Below are 12396 nucleotides of genomic sequence, written 5' to 3'. Positions count from 1 at the left end.
TTCTGAGGTGTAAAAGTATGAGATTTTTCCTTATTAAAAAATGTGGATTATGTTTATATTCTCATTGGGTGTTAATTTACCACCATTTAAAATGAATGAAAAAACTTTTCTTTATGACCTATTGGCTTTAGTTCTCTCTAAGTCTTTTGTGTGGTGATAATGGTTACATTTTTATGCATTGATAACAAATATTATTCATGATACTATTACTAATAAATACACACTTATTGAATGTTCAGTATGTGCCATGTATTCTGCTAAGCTCTTTTTAAGACTTTTTCTCAACCTGAACTTCTGAACAAAAACTCAAATCTGTGTATCTAATTGCCTACTATACATCTTCTTTTGGGTATTTTGAAGGCATCTTATCATCTTTATCTCCAAACATTCTATTCTTCTGTATTTTCTGGGTTACTAAATTGCATCCCCATCTAGTCAGCTCTTCAGTCTTGGATCTGGATATCGTATTTGGTCTGTTGTTCTTTCTCTCCATCCTAATTGATGAAACATCAAGCCCCTGTTTATGGAAATGTCAATTCTATCCTTGCAAGGTGGCCTACCCTTCCTCATGTCTGTGGCTGTCACCTGGTTTATATCTTACCTATTCCATTGCAGGGGGCTCTTCCTGGATCTCCTTATAGCCATTATTGCTGCCCTCTGAGCTGTGCTCCAGTCTGTAGCCAGAAACATGGTTTAAAGTGGCAATATGTTCATGTCATTTCCTTATGAAGCACCCTTCTGTAGAATAAACATTTACCTTCCCATTCTACCTCATCTGCTGCCTCCTCTCCTACTCAAATTTTAGCATTTCTGAACATTCAGGTAATCTTAGTTTAGAAGACATGTCCTCAGAGGGACTTCCTTGATCTCTTACAATAATTTTGGTATATCTACCATAAGTCCACAGTACATTTTCCTTTTTTTTTCTCTTCATTCCTTACAATTATGTGTATGCTGACTATCTTCCACACGAGACATAGACTACAGGAAGGCGGGAAATACCAGTATGCTCACCATAATATTTAGGTTAGCATAATGCAAGCAGTCCATAAGTGTTTTTTGAATGAATGAGTAAATTCTACAAAGTTCCTCCAATTTTAAGCCTGGGCTCTGTACACTGTGCCATTCTTCTTTTAAACACATTTTGATTTAATTTTCATGTCACAAAATTTCAATATTTGCCTCAGAACTCCAACAGGAATACCCAAAGTTTTTGATATAGACATTTCTATTTTGTCTTCCGTTGAGGCAGCATCTCAGTTTTCTTAGTAATAAATTTCTCAGGCTCTTTATTGCAATCCTTAGCAAAAGATTAGAGGAAGGGAAGTTTTCGAGTGAAAGTGATTAAAGTACATTTTAAATACTGCTGGATTATCCTAAGGCAAATTAACAGTGGGCTTCAGGCGAAAGATTTTGAATATTGATATTTCTCAAAAAGAAAATAAGTGATCCCGATGGAAAGTCAGAAATGTGTTAAACTTCACAAAACTCATCTTAATGTTTATTATTGATTTTACTTTTAATTATACAAGAGGGCACAGTAATATTAGGGTCACTGAAGGCATTAACAGGACTCAATTTGAATATTAGTGTTAAAGAAAAATGTTTGATTTTCTACATTTTTTAAACCAAGGATCTTTCACTTTTTATAAGAATAATAACCGAATAGTGTTATATATTAGATATCATGGTAGGTATTTTATATGCATCACCTATAATTCATATTATTATGAAAGTTAGATGTTATCCTTCTAGTTTTGTAGCTGAGGAAAGTGAGAGAATGTCCAGGGAACATAGTAAGCTCCCCAGCCTGCACACTTTCTGTCAGGTCACACTGGTTCACTCTGTGTGACGGGGGATATGACTTCTTCCTCATCATATTCATCTTGGTAAGACAATTCCAATGCTGAGTTTGCAGCAGGATTGCATAGATTGCTCCAATCTGCTTAAATTGGCTACTGTGCAAAACTGAAGTGAAGTCCTAGCAGCTCGATAGGAAATCTATATGTTCCAACAGGATGCCCACAGGGAAGTAGCCGATCTCTAATTTGGAACAATCAACACAGCAGAGAGTGTGGCAGGACTGCTTTGAAGAAATATACAAGAGTTTCAGTCATTGTGGTTGACAGAAGAACTGAGATTTATTGTAGAAACTAAGCATTTTCTTTAGAATCAGTCATTGTATGAATCTGAACTCAGCAGCTAAATTTCCTTTATGTAGGGCCCTGATTATGTTACTAACTGACTAAACAATGTGATTTAAACAGAGACCAGTATTCCTAAAGGTATAGATAAAATCCGAGGAAATAAAATAGTTGTCTTGGTAAAACCAGTTTGATTCAATAAAGTATATTGAATAAATCAAATTTACCTGAGAAAGTTTAGAAGTAGCTAAGATGAATTGGGAAAAGACCGCAACTGTAATTTGTGGCAGACACTTCTTGAAGAGGTGGTCACCTTAGCTTTTTAGAATTTTTTTTGTCTTCTCTCCCTGAGATAGGCTGAAGTGTCATGGGTCAGTGTCAGCTGTTGCTGTTGTTGTTTTTGGTGGCATCGGTATGTCCTGAATGAAAGAATACTGGTGCTGAGCTAGGACTGGATACAGTGTCACGGAGCACCAAATGTGTGTATGTTTGAAGGAGTTTCTGAAGAAATGTATAGGAGAGGTGGTAAGAAAAGTTAATAAATCATGTGGCAATTTAGTCAATGTGAAATGACTACCTAGAAACCAATGTCACCTTTGCCTCAAAGGTAGAGTAATAACATTTCCCCTTCGTTTTAACACTAAAAAATGTCCTCTCTTTATAATGCATAAATTTAAGGCAGCCCTCTTCTTTTTTAGCCAACTCTCCCCACTGAATACTTGCCCCTTCCCCACTTCCTTAATGTGTTCTCATCCTCTGACATATAGTTGTCCCCCTTATCTGTGGTTTTGCTTTCTATGGTTTCAGTTACCTGTAGTCAGCACATCATCACAAGGAGGGCGAGTCCAGTTCAATAAGGTATTTTGGGAGGGAGAGAGAGAGACTACATTCACATAACTTTTATTACAATATATTGTTATAATTGTTCTATTTTATTATTGTTTTTAATCTTTTACTGTGCCTAATTTATAAATGAAACTTTATAATATGTATATATAGGAAATAATAGTTTATAAAGACAGTCTCCAACTTATGATGGCTGGACTTAATGATTTCTTGGCTTTCCAGTGGTGTGAAAGCAATATGCATTTTGATCTTTTCCCTGGCTAGCGATATGCAGCATGATACCCTCTTGTTATACTGGAGAGCAGCAGCAAGATGATTTTGCCCATCAGTAGGCTAATGTAAGTGTTTGAGCATGAGTAAGGTAGGCTACACGAAGCTATGATGTTCAATCAGTTAGGTATATTAAATGCGTTTTCGACAACGATATTTCTAACTTATGATGGTTTTATTGAGATGTAATCGCATCATAACTTGAGCATCTCTATGGGGTTTGGTACTATCCACAGTTTCAGGCATCCAGTGGGGTCTTGGAATGTATCCCCTTGGGATAAGTCGGGACTGCTGTACTGCTTGTCTGGCTGACTTTCTACTTGATGCCTTCTTGCTCTTCATGTAACTGTGCCTGTTGTAACAGTTCGACATGCTACTAGTTCTGTAGTTACAAATGCAACAACTTTCTCCATATCGTGGAAAATGATGGTTAGAATATGGTGCTAATAAGGCCAAGTATGCTTATCTTTTTAGAGGTTAATTAGCATCACTCAGCTAAATCATCCATTTTAAGGGAACTGTTAGGAATTGTGTCTCTGGCCCCAGGCATTGAACATGCCATTGCATATAAAGTGAAACAAAGATTGCCCTTGTCCCCTGATTTTCATTATCCATTTCCTTCACACTAAGGGTGAATAAACACTAAGGAAAAGGGCTAGGACAGCATTTCCCAGCTTCCCTTGCAGCAAAGTGTGGTCACGTGTCCAAAGCTGTACTGTAGGAATGAGGATGATAAGCTGAAAGGCCCTGGGTAACTGAAGCCTCAAAGCAGGAGGGCCCAACCCTGCACCACCTATCTCTGGCTTTGTCAGTGAGGAAGAAATTGTCATCTTGTGGTCTTTTTAAGCCACTCTTACTCTGGATCTTTGTTACTCAAGAGTGAACCAGTTCTAACTGATTTACAAGGCAAAAGTGTTAATGTCTCAAAGAATTACTGTTTTATTTATTTATTTAATTAATTTATTTATTAAGTTTATTAGGGTAGCATTGGTCAAGACAATTATATAATTTTCAGGTGTACATTATCATTTGACATCTGTATATTCTATTGTGTGTTTACCACCCAAAGTCCAGTTTCCTTCAGCTACCATATATTTGATTCCCTTTACCCACTTCACCCTTCCCCTACTCCCCTATATTTGACCCCTTTCACCTGTCTACCTTCTCCCTCCTCCTTCACCCACTACCCTCTGGTAACCACTAATCTATTGTCCATGTTCATGAGTCTCTGTTTGTCCTGTTCATTTGTTTATATCCCACATATAAGTGATATCATGTGATTTTCAGCTTTTTATGTCTGACTTCTTTCTCTTAGCATGATCATCTCGAGGTCCATCCATGTTGTCGCAAATGGCAGTATTTCATCTCTTCTTATGGTTGAGTAATATTCCATTGTATATATGTACCACAGCTTCTTTAGCCGATCATCTATCATAGGACACTTTAGTTGCTTCCATGTCCTGGCTACTGTGAATAGTGCTGTTATGAACATCAGTGTACAAATATCTTTATGGATATGAGTGTTCAGGTCTTTGGGGTAAATACCCAGTAGAGGGATTGCTGGATCATATGGCAGATCAATTCTTAGTTTTTAAGGACCTCCATACTGTTTTCCATAGTGGCTGTACCAATTCGCAGTGCCACCAGCAGTGTATGAGGGTTCCTTTTTCTTCGCATCCTTTCCAACATTTGTTATTACTTGTCCTGTTGATTCTAGCTATTCTAACAGGTGTGAGATAGTATCTCATTGTGGTTTTGATTTGCATTTCCTTAATAGCTAGCGATGTTGAGCATCTTTTCATACATTTGTTGGCCATTTGTATGTCCTCTAGGGAGAAGTGTCTGTTCAGGTCCTCTGCCTATTTTTGATTAGATCATTTGTTGTTGTCGTCGTTGTTGTTGTTGTTGTTATTGAGTCGTATGAGTTCTTTGTATATTAGGCCCTTATTGAAGGCGTTGCTTGCAAACAAATATGTTTTCCCATTCAGATGGTTACCTCTTTACCTTCTTGATGATTTCTTTTGCTGAGCATAAGCTTATTAGTTTGATGTAGCCCCATTCATTTATTTTAACTTTTAATTCCCTTGCTTTTGTGGTCAAATTCATAAAATCCTCTTTAAGTCCAAGGTCCTTGAACTTAGTTCCTATGTTTTCGTCTATGCATTTTATTGATTCCAGTTTTATATTCAGGTCCTTAATCCATTTTGAGTTAATTTTGGTGCGTGGTAATAGATAACAGTCTAGTTTTATTCTTTTGCTTTCCAGTTTTCCAGGCACCATTTATCGAAGAGGCTTTCCTTTCTCCACTGTATGTTTTTGGCTTTTTTGTCGAAAATTATTTGCCCATGTAAATATGAGTTTACTTCTGAACTCTCGATTCTGTTCCACTGGTCCATGTGTTTGTTTTGCTGCCAGTACCATGCCGTTTTGATTACTGTTGCTTTATAGTATAATTTGAAGTTGAGCAGATTGATGCTTCCATCCTTGTTCTTTATTCTCTGGATGGCTTTGGCAATTTGGGGTCTTTTGTGCTTCCATACAAATCTGATGATTTTTTGTTCTATTTCTTTAAAAAATGCCAATGTGATTTTGATGGGGATTGCATTAAATCTGTATAATGCTTTAGGTAATATGGTCATTTTAACTATGTTGATTCTTCTATTACAAGAATATGGAATATCTTTCCATTTCTTTGTATCTTCTTCAATTTCTTTTAATAAGGTCTTGTAGTTTTCATTATATAGGTCACATATTTCATTAAATTTATTCCTAGATATTTTATTCTTTTTGTTGCAATTGCAAAAGGAATTATTTTTTCTACTTTTTTTTTCTGACACTTCATTTAGAGTATAGGAACACTGGATTTTTGAACATCGATTTTGTATCCAGAAACTTTACTCTATTTGCTTATTGTTTCTAGTAGTGTTCTTGTGGAGTCTTTAGGGTTTTCTATATAGAGAATCATGTCATCCGCACTGTTGATTTTATTTAGAACTTAAGTTTTCAGAATGTTAGTCAAGAGGATGAAAATAGCACAATACTTAGTAATTAAGCATTCAGGATTATAATTTGTGTTAACAATGAATAATTTTTTGTTAAATTTAGTTATCTATTAGATTAAATTAAATGAGAACATATACAGTTTACCTGATTAAATATCAAATATATAGTGAGTACCCAATAATAATTATATTTTTCTTCATAATAAAGGCACTGGGTTTTCTTTTTAAAGTTCTTGCTATTTGTTTTTTATTATAAATATCATTACAAAATAGTATAACAGAGACTTTTCTTGACCTGAAAGCTGCTTCACTTTAATAGCACTCAGATAATCTGGTTACATGCCTCTAGAATAATAATTTTGTCTAAACATACAAATTGTTTTATTTTACTCATTCCCCGCCCCCCTCCCCCCGCTGTGGTACCTGGTTACACTTACGACCCTCTGTGAACCATGCCTTCGGAAATGATGTCCTAACGTGGTGATTGCCCTTCCCACATCGATGCTGGGCTTGGCCAGGCGATTTGCTTTGGCCAATGGGACATGAGCAAACACATGGCAAGCAGAAGCTTTATATGTATTTATGTATTGGAGCTTGTCCTTTTGGAATGTTGCTGCCACCACTTGAGGCTTGGGTCAGCTTCCCTAAGGATGAAAACTCACTGGGGAGAGGAGTCCAGCTGTCCTAGCTGAGCCCAGCCTCCAATAATCCCCCAGTTGAAGATAGCTGTTTACATGAATCTAGGTGAAATCAGCAGAAGAACCATAATCATAAGGAATAATAAATCATTATTGTTTTACTTTAGTTTAAGAACAAATAACATTCCTATACACAAATTTTTATGTGTATGATGTGTATATATTTTTTATAGTAAGAGAGAAAATAAAAAGGTAACTTAGTTAAGCTTTACTTTTCTCCTTATACTTTGATATCACCTTAGCAAAAAAACTTACCTATATTTTATGTGTTTGACAGCTGGAAATTAGAGGAAACTATTAACTATTAAATTTGTGCAATGTAATCTCTGAACAGAGACTGAAATCTTGGTTCCCTGCATTAGAAGCCTATCCACATAATAACACTTTTTAAATTATAGAAAAATGTATCATAATGAATTTTAAGTATTTTTTATTTCAAGTACAGGAACTTTAGTGGAAGCTAAAATCCCAAATGGGAGAGCCAGAGAGCAAGAGTGAGAATATGAGATTGTCACTCTGGCTATATTTTTTACGAAACAAATAACTGAGGAACCAGTCATGCAACTCACCAGGCTATTTGTCTGTTTTCTAAGTTCCCTTTACATGTTTATTCTATTAGTGAAAGATGGTGGTTGGAGGCTACTAGATATTTACAGTGGATAGAATTAATTTGCAAACCTGGCAGATGTAGTTTCCCATTTGCTTTTCTATCATGATAATATGCTTTCTAGACCAATGTTTTCTAAATGTTATATCTTTAAGTATTTTTAGGAATTATAGAAATCTTATATCTTGAAGCATTTTTAGGAAATATAGAATCAATATAAATATCATTTATATGTAAGTGTTATTTGTTCCATAATGTCAAAATCCTCACCTCAGCTATAAACTAATTGTTCTTATTATTCGCAAAACAAATGAACTCTTAATGAATATCTTTCCTCTTGATTCAGGCTTATAATACCTCTGATACTTTTATAGTAAAGTATATATTTTATTATAATTTTATTACTTTGCTAATTCATTTTTTATAGGTATTCCAAGGATTTTTTTTTACATGCATGATAGATTGCATAAATACTGTCTGAAGGCCAGAATACTTGAATTTTAGATCCAAAATGTAACATTGCCTAGTCACATGACTTACAAACAAATAATTTAACTTCTGTAATTAGTTTTCACTTTAAAACACTGGTTTAGTAATATCTTCTGTTTTCTTCAAAAGATTTTTGAAAAACCAAATAAGATCACATATTCGAAATTATTAATAATCATACCTTACAATTAAGTATTTATGCATTATAAATTCTTGACACTTGTTTAGTTTTGTTTTGGGAAGGCAGCAAAATTTATACTCAGAAACTGATTCTGTCTTTGCCACCAATTTAGCACAGGTTTGCTGTGGAATTTCAGGAGCCAGTAATGTACAGCATAATATCTCTTAATTAGCCGAACAAAGAAATAATATAATCTAGATAAATGACACATTAGTCACACTGTTATTCCAGGCAAGGGGAGATGAAGAAATAATCCAAATTTAATATGGGGTGTACCTTTTTTATATGAGTTAGCTCTGGGGAATGTCAGTGACCCAGGTAAGGGCTGATTTCCAGCTGTCAGTGCGAAAGTAACAGTCTCCTGTTGGCCCAGCACCCCGCTGCTTGGAAACTGAAGATGCTATTGTTGTTGGGTGAGCTGATCTCTTTCCTGGGGTCTTAGAGTCACTTTGGCAACCGCAGGAGCAAAATGCCCCAAAGATTTTTGGAGAGTTTTTAGTTTAACAAAGAGTTGCCCCTTACCAGCCTCCAACTGAAACTCTCAAGTAGTCCCCACAGACTCTCAGTATTTATAGTCTAGATGTCTCCTTGCCATAGTGGCTTCTCCTGGTTGTTGTGGCGCAATCAATTCTAAGACCCATGGAGCCGATTGAGATGAATTATGAGTTTTTATTAGCCGGCCCGCGACTGACTCTCTACCACGCAGGGTTCGAGGAGATCAGAGGAGATCAGCCCGAGCTCCCAAAAGAAGCAGTTTATAAAGTCTAGAACCATACCCTGGTTTAACATCAAACAAGCAAACAGATTAACCACACCCTAGTTAACATCAAACAAACAAGCAGATTACAGAAGCAGAAGTTGGCTCTTAGCATATCTTTGCCCAGAACTACACCCTTAACATTCCCCACTGGTTTTTTTAGGAGAATTCAAATCATTGATTCGTCAACCTGGAGAGGTGGGTGGTGAGTTCTGAGAGCTATGAGTTTCACTGCCTGCACCCTTTTTTGACATACGTAGTTACCAGTATGTCTAATCTTCTCCTATTCTGTCAGGTTTCACCTAAAAGCCATACAAAGACCCCCTTACTTTAGGACGGAAAGAATTAAGATGGTCCAGACTGGACCCTTGATAGTCTTATCTTTAGTGGATCCTCTGTCCGATGCAGGGTCCATTGTTCTGATGTCTGTGGTAGATGCACAGCCTTGATCCTGGTATGGTGAATCCAATGATGACGTCCAGCTACTTTGACCGCGGTGGGTGTTGTGAGGATGACAGGGAGAGGTCCTTCCCAGCGGTGCTCAAGAGAAGCAGGCTGTACCTTTTTCACCCAGATCCAATCGCCTGGAGCATGATTGTGTGGCTGGACTGGATGCTGAGCGTTTGTTCTGGTGGTAGAGACCAGTTGGTGGGTCTCCTGCCGTGCGAGGTAGAGGGCCTGCAAGGACTTAAGCAGTGAAAAATTATGAACTTCTGTTAGCTTTTCTTCCCCTAACTTGGGGAGGAGCGGCGGGAGTCTTCCAAGCATTATTTTATAAGGCGTGATGCCCTTACAATAGGGTGTGCACCGTGCCCTTAACAGGGCAAAGGAGAGGAGACTCACCCAGTTTTTGCCAGATTCCAACTTGAACTTAGTTAGGGTTCTTTCAAGTTTCTACTCATTCTTTCTATTTGCCTTGAACTCTGAGGCCTATAAATGCAATGCAATTTCCAATTGATCCCTAAAACCTTTGCTAGAGATTGGCTGGTCTGGGCGATGAATGCCGGGCTGTTGTCAGACCCGTGTTATGGGCAGGCCAAATCGAGGCACTATTTCTGAGACTAATTTCTTTGCTACTTCCTGAGCTGTCTCCTGCTTAGTGGGGAAGGCTTCAGTCCATCCTGAGAAAATGTCAGTCAACACAAGCAAGTACTTGAATCCGAAGGTTCTCAGGCTGACCTCAGTGAAATCCAACTCCCAATGTTCCCCCGGTGCCTGACCACGAAGTCTCATTCCTTGTCATATTTTCTTGGAGGGCCCTGGATTCACTTGTGCGCAGATGTGGCACTGGGCTGATACCTGCTTGGCCATTCGTTGCAGCCCCGGGATGTAATAGTCTCTTTTCATCAGTTCAATTAACTTGGTTCCTCCCAAGTGAGTGCTCTGGTGAATCTGGGTTATAAGGTCTCGAAGGCCTCAGGTACTACAATGCAGCCGTCCGGGAGCCTAACCCACCCAGTAGATTCCTCTTTGCCTTCCAGCTTGTTCCATAGTTCATCTCACCTTGAAGTGTAGGTAGGGGTGTCCGTTAGCAGCCTGGGTGGTAGGGCCGGCAGAATGTCAATTGGCCCCACTGGTTTTTGGGCAGCCTCCTTTGCTGTTTGATCAGCGAAGGAGTTGCCTTGTGCTACCTCTGAGCCCGAGTTCTGGTGCCCTGGGCAATGGATGATTGCCACTTTCTTTGGCAGCCTAATTGCCTCTAGAAGGGTTAGTATTTCTTCCTTATTCTAATTTCTTTTCCTCCCGAGGTCAGTAGCCCCCTTTCCTTATATAACGCCCCATGTACATGTGCCATGGCAAAGGCATACCTGCTGTCCTTGTGGATGTTAACAGTCTTGTTTTCGCCCCACCACAGAGCTTGAGTCACTGCTACTAGTTCAGCCTGCTGAGATGAAGTTCCGTGGCTTAGGGCTTATGCCCTGATGACAGTTTCAGTGGTAACCACTGCAGCCCCGGCATATCTGACTCCTTCTAAGACGAAGCTACTTCCATCCATAGATAGAGTAGCGTCTGGATTTGGCCAAGGACTGTCTGTCAGGTCTGGTCTGGTGCAGGTGACGTTCTCTAGGACCTCAAGGCAGTCAGGCAGGGGTTGGCGAGGGTCATCGTCAGGCAGTAGGGTAGCTGGGTTGAGTGCGGCAGTTTTCAGGAACTGTATGTCAGGTGGGTTGAGAAGCAGGAACTGATACTGGGTGATTCGAGCATTGGAAATCCACCGGTCTGGTGGACTGTGAAGCACTGACTCAACTGCGTGTGGGGCAATATTCTGGAGGGTCTGCCCCAGTGTCAATTTTAGGGCTTCCTTAGTGAGGTTTGCAGTGGCAGCGATCGCCCTCAAACAGTTGGGCCATCCTGCTGCCACGTAGCCCAATCTTTTGGAGAGGTATGCAACTGGTTGCTTCCAGGGTCCTAGGGTCTGTGTCAGGATCCCTTTCGCGATTCCCCACACCTTGGTAACAAAGAGCTGGAATGGCTTTTCGAGGTTGGGCAGGGCTAATGCAGGGGCTGTGGTTAGGGCTTCAAATGCCTTCCTTTCTTCTTTTCCCCAGGCTAGGTCCTCTCCTTTCTCTCCGGTACTAGTGTACAGGGGCATAGTTATTTCTGCGAACCCTGGAGTCCAAAGCCTGCAATAACCTACTGCTCCCAGGAACTCTCAAACCTGTCGCTTGGTGCGCAGCTGAGGTATCCTCAGAATGGCCTTGATCCAACTAGAGGACAGGATCCTTTTTCCTTTCTGCAGATTGTACCCTAGGAACGTCTCTTGGGAAGTGCAAAGTTGAGCCTTCTTAGCAGATACCCGATACCTATTCTTGTCTAACTCCTGGAGTAGGTCCTCAGTAGCCTGTTTACACTCTAATTCTGTTTCAGTCTCTAGCAAAAGATCATCAACATATCAACATATTGTAGAAGTACTACCTCAAGGTGCCTCTGGCGGAATTCGACTAAGTCCTGACTTAGGGCTTCATCAAACAGGATTAGGGAGTTCTTGAAGCCCTGAGGCAGTCGAGTCCAGGTCAACTGTCCTGAGTAAAGTCTGTCTGGGTCTTCCCATTCAAAAGCAAAGATGGGCTGGCTGGCCTTGGCCAGCAGCAGAGTAAAGAAGGCATCCTTCAGATCTAGGACAGTATATACTTGATGAGTTGGGGATAGTTGGCTGAGAAGAGTGTAAGGGTTGGGGACTGTCGGGTGGATGGTCTCAACTCGCTTATTAACCTCCCTGAGATCCTGGACAGGTCGGTAGTCATTGGTGCTGGGCTTCTGTACTGGGAGCAAAGGAGTGTTCCAGGGGGAGTGGCAGGGAACTAAGATTCCTGACTCCCTCAACCTTCGAATATGAACAGCAATACCTGTTTGGGCCTTCTGACTGACAGGGTATTCACATACCCAGGCTGGAGTAGCTGA

General features: G+C 39.5%; 1 protein-coding gene across 1 annotated transcript in view; it reads right to left on the bottom strand.

Moving 5' to 3' along the window:
- Window positions 1–10906: 10906 nt before the first annotated feature.
- The window catches only part of LOC105294506, a 3812-nt gene continuing 2322 nt past the window's right edge, over window positions 10907–12396 (bottom strand). Inside the window, 2 exon segments of the mRNA XM_023532715.1 lie at window positions 10907–11458; window positions 11893–12341. Of these exon segments, the coding sequence (XP_023388483.1) occupies window positions 10907–11458; window positions 11893–12341 (1001 nt within the window).

The sequence above is a fragment of the Pteropus vampyrus genome, unplaced genomic scaffold (genome assembly GCF_000151845.1).
Source record: "Pteropus vampyrus isolate Shadow unplaced genomic scaffold, Pvam_2.0 Scaffold88, whole genome shotgun sequence".
NCBI lineage: Eukaryota > Metazoa > Chordata > Mammalia > Chiroptera > Pteropodidae > Pteropus > Pteropus vampyrus.
The sequence above is the reverse complement of the archived record's forward strand: the minus strand, read 5'-3'. Positions and strand labels throughout refer to the sequence as shown.